Raw genomic sequence first — 16868 nt, forward strand, 5'->3', positions numbered from 1 at the left:
AACAGATAGCGGTTAACAGATTACGGTTTTGCATAAAGAACATATCTGCTTGTGGTCGGGTATAAAAACGTGTAATCGTTATTTACTGTAGATAAAATACAATGTGTAAATATAAAGAGAGGATTATTCATGTATTCATCACATTTAAAGTGCAACTCCTCTATACTACCAGCAGAGGGCACTGCTAACCTAACTCATATCATTTTGTGAACCATGGCACTCCACAGAAGGGTGTGTTCGGAGTAAATACTGAATATGAAGCAGGTATTGTCGAATAAAATGCAGAAAAATGAAACGTTACACCTTAGTACCTGCTTCCCACGGCCATGAAAAACCCGGAATTATCATTTGGAAAATTTGTGAACAATAATGAAATCATACAAATGTCATGGAAATTTCTATAGTAAGTATTTTCAAATTATGCTCATATCTATATATTTAATTGACGAGCTTGTTACCACGACAAAATGTGGACGACCTCCCCGCCATGGTGAAACTGCAAACTGCCGCCAAACCGTTGAATTTCGCTCATTAGCTTGTTTCAGGAAAATAAATATGGAACTACACGCGCGCACACACACACACATACGCGTGTATATATATGTAGTTAATTAGGCTATCTCTTCGCACACTTTATTGATGCAAGATAATATATGTATTTATTTATTTAGTCATTTGGTTTCCTCTTCCGTGTAATCCAGCAATAAAACGGCATTATTATTATTATTATTATTATTATCATTTTAATATTGTTATACCATTTCATTAATATATTATTTATTAATATATTTAAAAGATTCCATAAACGAAGTAATATTATTTATAAAACAGAAAAATATAATAATAATAAATTAGCTTTTACATGCTAAAATGTATTTTTAGTTCATGAAATTTATCAAACAACTTGTCATTAATACGTTTTCTCCGCCCGTTAGTGATTGTGACGTCACCTCATTAATATACTGACGGTCGCGCTACCAGCCTTCAGTGTCAAACTCTTGAACTGTGGACTTTTTCAGCGTTGTCAAGCTTAGTCTCAAACATGGGTAAGTCATTGCTTTGTCGTTTTAAGTGAGGTCGAGAATACGACTTTGAAAAGTGTGTGTGAAATGCAAGTACGACCACTAAGTAGAGAGAATGAATGTTTGTTTCTGCGCTATGTGATTGAACTGTTTTGATTCAACAAGTTCCCACTTACTGAGAGAAAGAGCTGAGAGTTTTTATTAAGTAAACTTAAATATATTAAAGGATTAGCTCACAGAACAATGTAGTGTCTGTAACAACTTACCTACTCTCATGTTGTTCCAAACCTGTATAACTTTCTCTCACAAAAGATGTTAGGAAGAATGACAGCTTCAGTCACCATTCATTTTCATTGCATCTTTTCTCCATGCATTTAAAGTGAATGGTGACTGTCATTCTAACATCTCCTGTTGTGCTCCACAGTAGAAAAATGTGGCGTTGAAACAAGTAAATGATGATGATAGAATTTTCATTTTAGGCAAACTATTACTTTTCAGAAAAGGAAAGAGGTAACACAGCATTGTTAGGAAGATCATATTAGTGTTGTCTCCCTTTCAGTTTGCAGTTGAATACGTAAGCAGTGTATCTGGTATACTGTCCGTAAGCAAACATGCCTTTCTCTGTTGATACCGATTTAAGTAGGCTGGTAAATTGCTCAAGCTCATAATCAGATTATAGTGATTGTACCTGGTGCAGATAATAAGAACCAACTGTGCCTTTTAATGTCATTCAGACATTGAGTTTGCAGCAACATATTTCAAACTACTTCCAAATAGTTGACAGACAAGTGTTCGCAACTCACTGTGACAAGATGTTTTCCAGTAACTGGGAAAACCTGAGGTCCCAACATCCTGTTGTTTTTCCCCCCTTCAGAAGCTATGCAAACATGACAGAGGAATGTCAGGAAAACTCATCTAAAAATACAGGAAATGTTCACATCAGCTATGGAACAGCTGGAAGAAGAGGTGCAGAAGTTCATGGTTACCTCACTAATCAAATGCACCTTGTGCGTAATGTGCAGCACTACTGACCACCTGCTACAGAATCAATCACAGCTTTTTAAATCCCTTAGACCTGCTTCAGAGCACAAATTGAATGGATTCTTTCTAGGCACAAAACAGTTTGTTCTTATTATGTGTATTTTAGATCTGGGTCTTGGCATCTGAAAGGCACTGCTGTTCTGTGGTTCTCACTCCATGCTCTGTTTACCAATTATAGTTGGAATATGAAAAATGACAACACCCATTTGTGCTAAAGAAAGACAGACTTTGTTGAAGCTCTCATTCATGGTGCCTGCTGATGGTCTGTCCCCTCTGTATTCTGTCTAATTTATGCACGGAGTCACATGAGGGATAAATAGCCACATTATGTCTCTCTGTTAGCCGCCTCCAAACATTCTCCTCTTGTATGGGGGGCCTTTGATAATCCTGACAAGCGCCTCTGTTTTTGTGAGACCGCCCTCCCCTCCCACCATCCCGTTCTCGCTCTTCTTTCACTGGCTGTTGGTCGGTCTAATGAGCAGAACATGGGTTTGGGTTTATGGGGTTCAGGGACTTAAACCTGGAATGCTGTCTCCTAGGCCACAGCCGTGTCCTACTACAAATGTCCAGTTAAAAGGTCAGCCAGTGCCTTTGGCGTGTGTATGCGTTTCTGTGTGAGGGTACAAGTGCAACGTGTGCCACAGCCAGATTGATATCTGTTAAAAGGAGGAAATAGCAGATACCCAAGTCTGTATTTTTGCCCATATGGTAATGAAGTGGGAGCTCCATATGTTGTGAATGTATATCGTCTGCATGACGCAGCTGTTCAGTTGCTGTGGCGAAACACTGAAACAGTGCTGTGACAGAAGTGAAGGAATAATATTATTCAAAAAATACATAAATAATTCATACAGTGACTTGAATACATCTTTTCTCAAAGAATGAAATGTAAATCTTATAGTTTGTCATAGTCTTTTATTATTATTTCTTAAAACATAGAAGATGTTTTAAGAAACATTATTTCCCCCCCATAAAACAGGAAATAATGTAATTGAGAGAAGACCCCAGCAGACCCTCATGTCTGTTTGTCAAGAGACTTCCCAAAAGCTTAATGGCATTTATGAATTAATAATTCAGGAATAATTCATATTTTAAATAATACTTTTTACGTTGAAAATATATTTTAAAAACTTTTCCCCTAAAAAGAATTAAGATTTATTCAATGTGTAAGGAAAATATGTTTCATTTTACTTCATAGTTACACCACATAACATTTTGAGACATTACATTTAAACTTTTCTTAAAAATGTTTGAACCAACATGAATACATTCTTAAGAACTTGTAAAAAAATTTTTTTAATTGTCTTTATTGTGGACACATATGTAATTGACCCAATTAATTGGAGCAAAGTGTAAATGAACAGAAATTGCTATGTGCTTAATTTAACTCAGCTGACACAATGAATATTTACTCAACTGGCATTCTATTTGCTGCTTTAAAGGCCCATTCACACCAAAAACAGTATAAATTTTTTTAAAAATCTATCTAACTGAGCAACTATAAAATAACTCGGCCTTCACAGAGGAACAGTATCCTTAGAATCACTTCCAGAGCATGTTTTTTTCAGAATGATAAAACATTGGCAGCCAGTCAAAATCAGTCTGACTTTAATTAATGTGTTTGAGAATGTAATTGCAGATGTGCACAGTAAACATACATTATCATCCTAATATAGTTGTCATGTAGTTTTTGTTTTTGGCGGGAACGGGCCTTAAGACCTGGAAAATCCATCGTTCCATATATGGCAAGTGACTTTTGGATATGGTTCCCCTTTTTTTCACCATTTCCTGTATGGAATGACAAAGTGAAAATTTCAAAAACAGACAATATATCCTCAAAGCTGGCCAAATCTGCAAAAAACTGGCTTGTATCCTACATATTTTCCTTTCTTTATCCTCTTCTGAATCATGCAGTTTAACATTTCCAAAGGAATAATAAACAGTCCTCAGAAGAGATGGTTGTTCAGTTAGTTTTGAACCACCCTCACATTTCCCTGTTTTCCTTCCCCCTTCTGAGACCATTTTCATTTATTCTGGTAGAAAACAAATCTGCTGGCTCATGCAATCACAGCAGTGGATCTGTGAGTGATTTCTCTAGTGCGGTAAGAACCTTCCTCTTGAAATCGACCCACTGGTAGTTTAAGAGGAAACTCTGGTTTTTTATTTGTCCCTGAGCAGCATTAAAACACCATGATCCCAAACCACAAATAGAAAAATTGGGGAATGTGTTTGTTAAAATGTTAATAAATTTGCATGGTTACTAGCTCAGTCTTGCAAATGAATTTGGCTTTTTATTGTGTCTTAATAGCCATATTTCTCCTAAAACCATTACCTCTGAGGAGAACATTAGATAAAAAGACGTACATTTATTGATCCCTGAGGAGAAATGTAGGCAACTCAAGTCATTTTAAGAACTTTAGACACTTATGCAACTATGTTAGTGTCTAAACCAGTAAAATAATAGGAGACATATCATGGCCTGCGGTGAATTCCCACTGTCTGTAAGTCTTGTGATGCAAAGCCTTTAGTGGAAACTAGACCCTGGAGCAGTATCAACTACCGATGGGAAATACAGACATCTGTGCTGGGAGCACATAAGTCTGCTCAGTAGTATTTTTGTTAGTATGCTCACTGATTCTAGTCTATGGCCAGAATAAATCATATTTCAATGAGATGAAGATTACATCTTTGCCATTGTGCACAGTTTAGTCCATTGTATTGTTCCTTTTATTGTATCATATTGTTCTATGTAGCTTCTAGTTCTTGGTATTTCTAATCTTAAATGCTTTGGGTGTAGCCAAGTCCACTGTGTTGTGACCAGGGCTCTATTCAATCCCCTGTGGAATCCATGCAATGTGACGCAACCGACCTGACCTTTCAGTACAATAGCTACTGTAGCAACGCTCAGGGTCAGTTAAGCAACAAACTCAATGGCACATGTCGAAACAAAAGCTTCCCATCTTGGATCAGTGTTTGAATCAGTCCTCCGATGAACAGTTATTCTTTAGTCTGTTCTTTTTGAGTCCTGTTTGCTTTTAATTTTCATTCAATATATTCTACATTTCATTCTTAATCTACATAATGTAGATCATATTCTACATTCAAGGAATCTGTTCATGCAAAAATAAAAAATGTATGTGTATATATATATATATATATATATATATATATACACATTAAAAATATTAGGCTAATGAAAACTATAATATATGCTGGAATAACACTGAGGTTGAAAAAATAAAAACTTAATACCGTTTTGCAGTATAACATTAACATTACCAGTAAAACATTTATTTATGTATGTAAGTATGTGTTTATTTATTTCACTTTTACTATACTGCAAAGCAAAGTGCAAGGTGACGGGACAGAAAAATATGTTAAACTACAATATAAAACCTAAAAAAAAAATCTTGTTGGATGAGATGCGGAAGAAATAATCCTACTCAGAATAGCGATTTAAGTACAAAAACCGGACGAATCCCTTTAAATATATCATCTGATCGATATCTTGAGGTGTGGTAACCGTAGTATAAGCGGAATAATTGACTCCGGGCCGTTGAATTATTAGAAAAATAATGCACACCAGATAGGGCTGCATGATAAATCGCATGCGATATTTAACGAGCATCTTGTCAGAAAGCCGGTTCTGTAATCAGCGGTAAATCTCCATCACGTGCGTGCTTTCACATTGAGCAGCATTAACTACACAGAGCCGTTGTTCACTGCGCTGTTGTGAGCTGCGCAAAAAATCGCGCGAATATGAACGTGGTTTTGCGCAGCTCGTCAATGAACAACGGCTCTGTGTAGTTAATGCTGCTCAATAGGCTTGTTTGAGATGAGCAAAATCTACGCAGAACCGATCACCGGTGATCACCGCGAGATGCATGCCGGTTAGAAAAGTGTCCGAGTTACGTCCGACTTGCTCTGATGTCATGCTGACGTGTGCTAAAAAACTCTCGCGAAGGCAAGGCGGCTGTGTCTGATGTGCAGTCGAGCGCAGTTGCTCTCCACCGACTGCGCCGATCAAAAGCATGATGAGAAACGACTGACTGACGACACAGCTTAATGCTCATTGGTTCAGACAACCGTGATGCTGCGTTCTCGTCATGTGAAAGCACGCACGTGATGGAGACTTACCGCTGATTACAGAACCGGCTTTTCTGACAAGATGCGCGTTAAATATCGCATGCGATTTATCGTGCAGCCCTAACACCCGAGGTGGTTACACCTTGGGTTTGCATTATTTTTCTAATAATTCAACGGCCCGTCGTCAATTATTCCTTACATATATAAGGACACTATTTACAGTGAATAACTTTAGTTTCATTTTATTCATCATATAAAACCAACCCGTTTATACACAGATTGATGAGAACGGGTTTTGTAAAACTGTCACATAATTTGTACTTTTATGCCTTTAGTGTGTTTTCTCTAAAGATTCCTAATTGCTGATTTAGTAAATAATGCCAAAAGTATTATTATTATTATTATTATTATTATTTTAGGAAATTATTAATTGAAGTGATAATTTTGTTTTGAATTCTTGAAATTTAGAATGACTCTCTCTCTCTCTCCCTCTCTCTCTGTCACACACACTTTGCTGCTTTCTTTGCTCTAGTAGACTTGCCTGTCTTGAGGTGTGTAGGTGGAATTCAGAACAATAGCTAGATTTATAAGTAGCATGCTGTTAAACTCCTTGTCTGTTTCACAAGCCTTGTCAGCAAGTTACCATGAATTACAGTCTTTGCCCTTTCTTTCTGCCAGACAAAAAGATTGTGTCTTTATTTTTTTAAATGTCAGATTTCTACTTTCCATCTTGCATTATATGTGACTGTTCACATTCACTGTGTGCACTAGGGAGTTGTGTCACACAGCATTAGAATGTTTCTTTCTTGTCTCTTAATGGAATGTTATCGCACTAATACAGTCTCTTAATTTGTAGTTCAATCTATTGCATTTGTTAAATCAGAGGGTAATCATAAGCACAGGCATGCTTTTTTCCCTTATCTGTCCTCTCTAATGTTTATACTTCCTTGCATGATGCATATTATTCGCTTGACTGAATTTGGAAAGGAAACACTCCCCCTGAGTGGCATCTTACAAGAAGTACGAGGAGGACAGATAAACAAAACATGTGCATGTTCATGTCACTTGTTGCAATCTGATCCAAAGACCAAACAAACATAGGGGAATCACTTTAAGTGCTATATGGCACTCCTATATTTAAAGGTGCCGTACAGCACCTTTGTCAAATGATGCTATGTATAACCATAAGAGGAACCCCATTCTTCTCCTTAGATTTTTGTTACTCCACTCTCATATGTTTGCTATGAATGGGAATTTACTACAATGGCAAAAGCTGTTTTGAATTACTTTTACACTTTTCTGAGGTTAAAAAATCTTGTGTGGGGGCCCTGGAATTTTTCCTTAAGGGGGGCCTTGGGGGCAAAAAGTTTGAGAACCACGTTATCTTCAGGAAATTCGCTGTAATTTTATGTTGTTTTTTAATCATTTCCCCAACTAAACTAAGAGACTAAGAGAGAGTTACATAACCTTTAAAAAAAACTATACAGGGGCTTAACAGGTTCTTTGTATGGCAGTGGTGCTATATAGCACCTCAACCACCCCAAAGAACCGCTGAAGAACTATTTTTGTGTGTGTACATTTCTGAAACAAAACATAACATCTGGAAAAATGAATCATGGTTAATTTAAAATATTAATATATAAATAAAAGTTTAAAAACTTTAAGTTTAAAAAGTTTGAAAGGTTTAAAAAAGTTTAAAAACAAGCATAATAATATTGTCATAATTACATATGAAATATCAGAAATATTTTACCATAATGTGGTTGAGAAATATTGATGCACTGGGAATGCGCTGTAACGAACATTTGTGCTCTGTAAGAATCCTTTTCATTTGTACACTGAAATTTGTTTTTATTTAAATATTCAGCTATATCAGCTTTTACTTGAAACAGTTTATAACTTTTGCTAATAAAAGTGTATTTTCATGCTGCAGGTGAAGCATTACAGCCTTTTGACTGAGAGAGGCCATAATTTATTATTTAATTATGAAAGTACATGTGTGATTTACATGACATGGCTCAGCATCACTCTGATTGGTGCAGTGTCAGCTGTACATAACAACATAGTAAACCCCAAGAATAAATGGGATAATTTACTATCATCTTCAGATCACTAGCTGATCTGGTTAAACAAGATAAGTGAAAGAGAGAGAGAGAGAGAGAGAGATGAGGGGTAGCATCCTTTTGTCGACCCATTCCTATTTCTGCTCTTTACAGCCTGGGAGTGGGCAGTATGAAAAAAATCTTCATGGTATGATATCATGGTATGAGTAATTTTATAACAAGGTCATGATATATACAGCATTGCAAATATAGTTCTGATCTAGGTGCAACACAAACAGCTCCATTTCGACACTTCAAACATTAACACACCAATATTGTAAAATAGTTTACGTCTCTAACTTCTGATTGGATGAGCCATGTTCAAAGTCATTGTAAAATAATGCACGCCTTTGATATTCATTGGATTAATGTGGCAAGTTGCTTTGTTGATAAACAACTAAACTTCGCTTCATGTTGTGCCTAATAAAACAGATTAATAACAAGTTCATCTTGACTTGTTTTGGATATGTGCGTTTTGCATTACTGTTCTTTTAGTGCTCTCAAGTGTAAACAATGTAAAGTTGTCCGGCTTAATAGCACAATTCTTTGTATAAATGACATAGAGTCTCTGCTGGTTGATGCTGTCCTGCCATGGTATTAGGGCTGAACGATTTTGGAAAATAATCAAATTGCGATTGCGATTTAATATGCAATTATTTTTTTTTAAAGCTCTTTATTGTAACGAATCAGCTCATGGGACATATTATTAATTAATCATAACTAGTTATAATTAATTATGAATATTTTAGATCCGCTGTAGATATTTACTTGACCCCCTCTTTACTCTCGCGTGTCACGTGACCTTGTAATCGCAGCCTCTGGGATTGAAAAATCGCGTTATTTCATATCGCGATATTATCGCAAATGCAATTAATCGTTCAGCCCTACATGGTATGCAATCCATGCATGGTACGACCTTAAGCCCACCTATTCATTATAGAGTTCAGTTGTGCTGTGGTACGTGGCAGTTTTAATAAAATATAAATCTAATGTTGCAAGAGAATGTGATACTAGGGCTAAATCATGTCATCGCTTGGGCAGTTTATTGTATTCTAAGTCCATTTTTTTTCTGCAATGGCAGTGCAATAAGGTTGTGGGGTGGAATCAGATCCTTGGCTTGTGTGTATGTGTTTCCTCCTCTTTCTGTCAGTCTCACTCTCTCTAGAAAGTGCAGATCTGTGAAGCAGTCTCTGTTGCCATGGTTACAGGCTAAAACTGGAGCAAGTGATCAGCAAGTGATACGCTAAAGCTAATTTATAGTGTTCAAAGCCAGCTGATTATGTGACATGCTGCGGACAAGGGCTGCATTTGAAATGTACTAGTCCTATTCACTATAGTGGACTCCAGTATATTCATTATATGGGAGAGGAGTGAATGGAAATTGGAGCTTTGTGGTTTCACGGATGGCATGATGATACAGTTTATCTCAGTTCACAGCTGTCTGTTTGTCATGTTTAATATATTTGTTCATAATGATTAAACTAGGCTAAAAACAGAGTCAACCAGAAATTAGACTGTCAGTCAGTCCCATCTAAGATGAGCAGCATCCAGAGAACAAGTAGGACCATAGGCAGATCTACAGTACTAATGAGGTGTATACGCATATTAGAGTAGTAATGAAGTCATCAATAACTTTACTAGAGGTGTGTTTCCTGCAGGAGACCAAATATTTAGATATTCCAACAGATTATCTATAATTTCTCAGTGTACAATTGTAATAATTTTCCGTTCTTAAATCTGTGTAATTTTGGTTTGCAAATGTTTTAAATTGATCATAATGTAAACATTTACTTTATACAAGCACATGTACATCTCTCCATCCAGTATTCAGATCAGGTCGCTTAGTGGAAGAAGCTCTCAGGTGATTTTTATAGTTTGTTAAAATAGCTAAATTATTCATAACTCAGGTGACAGTCTCGTTCCCTCTTGCCTAAGGTCAAAATCTCAATCATAATTACTCAAGACTTTATTTACTTTCACTTTATTAACTGTAGACTTTCCTAGAGCATCATAAATTGTTATAGGCAATATCACTTGGACATGAAGTGTTTTACTGTGACATCTGACTGCAGTAGGCCTATGTTCATTCTCACGCAGGCAGAGATTTTGTACATAACCATAAAAAAAAATCACCATTTAAAAGGCATTATATTTATATAATGTGTGTGTTCTATCTTTCCTGCATGGAAACGGAGTTTCAAATACAGTTAGAGTCTCACTCTTATGGACTCTTATTAACCTCTGCCAAAATAACCTACCTCATTTGGCTTTATTATTATCAAGACAGACATAGACTGGGCCATTAGTAGTGGAATTATTATTATGGACATTGTCACAGCTGGATGAGCAACATTAAAGGGGTCCTATTATGCTTTGTATATTTTACAAAGTCTTGATTTTGTTTTGGAGGTGTACTAGAACAGGCTCTCATACTAGGTTGTTCGAAAACACATTATGTTTCACATATTTTACATTATTACAACACCTCTCTCCCCAGTCTGGAATGAACTGCTCGAATAGTCCCTGTATCAAATGAAGGCCCGCTGAAATATGAAATGTGCTGTGATTGGTTAGCTGGGCCAGTGTGTGTTGTGATTGGCACCACTCGGCGCCTGGTCGGGAAATGGCATGCCCCTTACCATAGCCGCCTGCGAGCTTCAGTGTAAATATTGCGTCAAAATCAAATCAATTTGAGCGCAATTTAAACCCAGATGATTGTAACCACTCTAAGTTCGTCTGCCTTGGGAAAGCTAGCGTGTCTCCGTGATAACACTCGTTGCCTTCTCTAGTGCAGCTCAACTAGGTTTCATCCCATTCGTCGATATTTGTGATATCACTAATCCCGGAAAATATGCGTTGTAGTCCAAACTTGTCATTCGTTGTAGTTTTTGAAAAGTGATTTTTGAAGTGGACTTTGAACTTTGTAACTTTGCAGATCTTTTTTATGCTCAAACAGCAACATTACAGACTAACTAAAGTTGAAAAAGTGAAAAAGCATAATAGGACCCCTTTAAGACAGTAAGACCTCCTTGATAGGTTGGATTACAGAATTGCAGTTTGTGCTATTTTACATTTTGCTGAATTGGTGGCTAATTTGTATGTATTCATATGATTTCAATCTCCCGCAGTATGCTATCCGAACCAATCAGAATGCAGCGCGCCTAAATGGAGTACGAGAACAGACCAGACCGGGCGGGCATACAAACGTAACGCCAGGTTCACACACTCCGTCTGTGGTGTGTATTTTGTCTGCGCCCATGTTAACGGATCAGAGCGTTCACACTGCACGCGATTGCGCTCCGGCAGTGCGCTCCAGGAGCGGTGCGTCTGCAACAGTCATGCTGCGATCGTTTCCACAGAAATATGTTTCAAATTCACACAGAATGCATTAATGACTGTAAAGCATGTCTGTGTGTGTCAAAATCGTGATTAAAATCGAAATCGCAAAATTGATCAAAGAAATCGCGATAGGTTTTTTTTGTCCATATCGCACAGCCCTAGGACATATCCATCATTGGAATGCAGCATAATGGAAATGCCATGTGGTGAATACAGTCCTCAAGAGAGCTCGTTTAAAGCAAGTATGTGGCTTAAGCGATTTGTCTATAGTATGCTAAAATAGGTCATCAATGCTTTTTTTCAGTCCATGTGAATATATGACACCATACGTCAGTCATTCCTTTGTCCTCATTTCTCAGTCATTCAAAGAGAATTAACCATCTTTAGAGTCACATTTAGCCAAATGTAGAATCTGTAATAATTAGTTGTTCAGAGAATCACATATATGATCAGTTTCAACCCAAAAATGTATTTTATGTGCACTAAAGAGCATAGGCATAACATTAAATAATTACCGGTGTATCTATGAGCTCATCCAGGGGAAAATCAATAGACGGCAGTGAGTATGAATGATCGACACATTTATTGTAGCATTATTGTAGCAAATCCATTTAGTCCTCTCCTCTAGACCATTGTGTTGGGAACAGGATCAACATCGTGACACGCATGCAGTTTTTATGGCTCCTCCCACCATACAATTCAATGAACTGCTGTTTGTGTAAAGCCATTGGCATCTGCACCTCTGAAATGAGAGATGTAGTGAAGGTATTTCTTAGAGTGAGAAGAAAATATGGGGGGTATGAATGAGTATTCAATCCTGTTTTCTGCATGCTATTTTAAGTATCAAGGGAATCCTTGGATTTAGCAATACAAATGGAATGGTTGAAAAACACAGGAGAGAGAGAGAGTGAACTGGGGAGGAGCTTTGGGCACCATCTGTGTGTGTACATATTTTTACATACTGTATATAGAATGTGTATAGAAATTGTATCGAAATACCAAATGTGTATATATTTTTAAATATGAAGACAAGATTAAAGTACATTACTTTGAAATGTTTTGAATCATCCTTCCTTCATTACAGCCTATTCTTGGTCTTTCTGAATGTAATCAACAAATGAATTCATTAGGGAATCTTTGGCATATTAAAACCGATTAGTGTCTAACATGATCCTCCTCTCCTCTCTCTCTCTTTCTCGTGCTTCCACTCAATCCAAAAATCAATCACAGCAGAAATATGTCATTAAAGATTATTATGCACACTGGGATAATTGATTGAGGTATGGTCAAATTTGATTTGTGTTGCCAAATGAGAGTAATTGCAGACTATCTTGTCCAGTGTGTAGTGAGACTAATGAATTGGATTGTGCAGTTTGTTTGGTTTAAATCATACATGAATGCAATTTCATGAAAGTATTTCCAGGTCACATTTAACCCCTTAAAAAGGGTATTGTTATTTTATAATATATAAAAAAAAAAGTATAAATTACAAATTAATTTATTGTTTGGATATTTTACTTTTGATGTTTCTCCTTTTTTATCTCACAAGTCTGACCTTCTGAGTTTATATCTCACAATTCTGACTTTGTTTCTTGTAATTCTGGGAAAAAGGAAGAATTGCAAGATACAAACTTGCAATTCTGACATTCCATAATTGTGAGATACTGTATAAACTCACAATTGCGAGTAAAAAAAAAGTCAGAATTGTGAAAAATTGCAATTACCTTTTTGAGTTTTTATTTCACAGAAAGCAGTGATTTTATTTGCTATAAGTGAAACAGGCAACAAAATAGAGAATTCTTTCTTTGAGGTTTGGTTTGATTAATTTTGTTCATTAATCCAGGGTGCAGCCTAGCAGGGTGGAGGCAGAAAGCTGACAGCTCTTTACTCACACCACAACATAGAGGAACAACAATATATTTATATTTAAACTATGGAAGCAGGTCATCTCGTCAATTTTTATCTATAATCATTCAAGCAATGATTACAAAGCATTTAGAGATAAGAGCAGGATGTAAATGTTTTCTTCTGAGCAATTACTCAATCAGTTAATTACCTATTGGCCCAGCTCTTAATCAGCAATCCTGTGTTATTTTTTTAATTTAACCATGACCCCCTTACCAGAGTGTTGTCTCACAAAAGACCAGGCAATAGGAAATCCTAGTCCCGTTTCTCCATATCTTGGACTGGATGACTGCTCTCAGCTCTGTAATAAATGTGCAGGCCCAATTCTGTCACTTCCTTGCTGCTCGAGGCATTCTGATTGGATGCTGGCCCTGGCAGCAAGACCCTATGGGGCTTAACATTTCATCCTCTTCGCTCTGCACTTATAGTGTAGTGAGCAATCAGATAAAGATGGGGTGTGAAAATTATTTACATCACATTCAACCAACTCTGTTGTGACGGTTTGGCAAAAACAGATGCTGTTTTGTAAACTGCTGTTGAAGTACACAGTGGACACTGTAATTTGAATATCCTTTCGGCGATACTTGTCTCCCATAATAATGAAATGTAACTTAGAAAAAATATTGGTATATGTGATTTATTTGATTTAATCAGCATGTCCTATAAAGGCTCTCTATTTAAGGCATGAAATGAAGGTTTCTAGGAGTGAAAAAAATGGCTTCTACAAATGTCAAATGTTGGAAGTCTGAAAACCCCAAGACTGCTCCCACAGCTTGCTGGTTGTTCAATTTTGTATTGATTCAAATCAGCAAGGTCTTGGTCATGGAGGTGACCAAGAACCCAACTGACCGTTCGCAAAGACCTGCCCTCCTTAGTTACTGTTACCATCCCTGACAAACAATGCCGCTCTCACTAGGGATGCACCGAAATGAAAATTCTTGGCCGAAGCCGAAACCAAACAAAATGAAACACTGGGCCGAAGGCCGAATACCGAACACGTTTTTTCGAGTTTTTTTCCCCATGTATTTTGCCAATTTTTTTTCACCATTGCATAAATTAAAAAGCCAAAATTTTGCAGTTTATTTTCTAATTGTTTAAGGCCATTTCGCAACAATCACCCCTTCCTCTTCTCATCGAAGACATGCGATGCAGTCCTAAACAGTCTCTCGCTGTCGGTGCTTGTAATGATTTTTGCGTCTTTCTCCGACAGTTTAAATGCTTCCACACTACTGACGTGTGTGCTGCATAATAACAAGTGCGCGCCTCTCACTCTACGCTGGTTGCTATTTGATCGCGTCATATCATTGTTCGGTACAATTTATTCGGTCTTTTCGCTTATTCGAACAATTTCGGTTGCCGAACATTCGGTGCATCCCTAGCTCTCACACTACAAATCAGGCAGGTTCTCACGCAGTGAAAAATACATCGCAGAGCAAAGAGGAAACTGACAACACACTGACAGAGAAGACAGAGCAGGTTTCTGGTATTCTGGTATGAAACAAGGTCTCAGGACTCTTAGCTTTTAAATTGTGTTATTTTTAGAGAAATTCAAACAATAAATACCGTTTTGTGGCTCTTTAATGTGTCGTGACCAGTGTTGGGCAAGTTACTTCCAAAATGTAATACATTATATATTACTAGTTACTGTCTTTTGAAAGTAATTAGTTACATTACAATATTACTGTCTCCAGATCACTGTATTGCCTCAGTTCAAACAAGTTTACCGATCTTGTTTTCATATTTACTTAAAGCACGAAATGAACATGAATAAACATCCGAAAGTGTTTTGTCAACCGCGGAACACACCACTTTTCAAGTCCACCGAAGTAAATCTACTCTCCTGTCTGATTTGTGGTTAAAGGCCTTTCCACACTGAGTGCGATGCGAAAAAGCAAGGCGAATCGCAGATGAACGGTGCTTTAACACCGAACGCAAAACGATTGTTCGCTTTCTGCTAATTCACACCTGCACGCTAGGTGGCGCCAACCAACAATGCATTTTTCCTCAGATATGTATCTCGTAAATGGATTTAACATCGTCCGCTGCTCAATATACAGCATTAAATTAAGATAAACAAAGTTTGGTTCTACACCAGAAACACAAACTATCTATAATACTTACAAGAAATAGGCAAGATACACTTGAAAATGTATGTAATTATTAATGTATTTGCTTACGCACTTTAAACTCTTTATTTTGGGAGACAATAACTTTATTTATTGTGCACTTTCGGCTTTACAACTTTGCTGATCGTTTACATTCACATACAGCTACATTACACTCTGCATGAAAGGCAATATTGGAAATGGCATAATAGGGGCACTTTAAGCGCTGCAAGCCAACTCTTCGCACATTTTTATATTTAGTTATATTGAGAAAGTTTCAATTCAGTCGATCTTTTTTACCCCGTTTAAACATTGATTTCTATGGAGACCGGCCGTAGCTGTCGGGCAAGATGGCGGATAGCAGCGGCGGCACATAATATCCGCATTCTGATTGGTCAGATCGCCTTTCAATCAAGCTCTTTGCGAACGGTCAATAGAGTGGGGGAACTATGACGTCACTTTGTAGGTGGATCGGCTGTTAGCATCACACTGGTTCCCTCAACAAAAAGCCAATGGGATTTTTCCATAGGCTTTTGGATTATCAGAAAAAATAAGCTCTGTGTTCAGTCATAGTTAATGAAACTTACACGTTTTGTCCATCAAGATAATCTTCACAAAATAATATAACTTTTATGAATTTTGAAGCCAAAATAAAAGCGCCAGAACTGAAAAGCTAAACTTAGGCTATAAACAAACTACAGCACCATGGTCGCTCGCCTTCAATGTCACTACCACCACACTTCCCACAACTGTTTCAAACTTATTTTTAACACTTTCAGTGAAAAGGATTTAGTCTGTATATGAATTTTAATCCACGCTACATGAACCTTTTATTTTAGTGAATAAAGTACCACATTTGAGCTATCGTTTTGTTAGGGTGGGTACACAAAATGTTATTTTATCCTTGCTTCTAGAAAGTCCTCAATCTATATGCTTCATAACAGTTTCATGTGGCCGTAAATATTTAATTTTAACGTGGCTTTAAGCACTATGCATCGTTAAAGTTTCACTTTCACCGCGACTAAGCTGGTAAATGTGGTGTTTACATGGAATAATCATATGAATTTACCTTATGGTGCTAACCCAGAGTCACCGCATCAGTAGGAAAGCGATAAAACGAGCATCTTCCATCCGAAGACTTGTGTTGCATTTCGGGGCAAAGCAAAAAACAAAAAAAACAACATTGTCGAACACCAATATAAAATGCGGTAAACTATTAATTGGTTATTCTACAATTAATTGTACTATAAATTATACTACAATTGGAA

General features: G+C 37.0%; 1 protein-coding gene across 1 annotated transcript in view; it reads left to right on the plus strand.

Moving 5' to 3' along the window:
• Window positions 1-976: 976 nt before the first annotated feature.
• Window positions 977-16868, plus strand: part of LOC107752222 (neuronal membrane glycoprotein M6-a-like) — a 75909-nt gene continuing 60017 nt past the window's right edge. Inside the window, exon 1 of the mRNA XM_016568135.1 lies at window positions 977-1046. Coding sequence (XP_016423621.1) covers window positions 1043-1046 — 4 coding nt within the window. The 5' untranslated portion in view covers window positions 977-1042. The remainder of the gene's footprint in view (window positions 1047-16868) is intronic.

Source organism: Sinocyclocheilus rhinocerous, unplaced genomic scaffold, assembly GCF_001515625.1.
Source record: "Sinocyclocheilus rhinocerous isolate Xijiao unplaced genomic scaffold, SAMN03320098_v1.1 scaffold110, whole genome shotgun sequence".
Lineage (NCBI taxonomy): Eukaryota > Metazoa > Chordata > Actinopteri > Cypriniformes > Cyprinidae > Sinocyclocheilus > Sinocyclocheilus rhinocerous.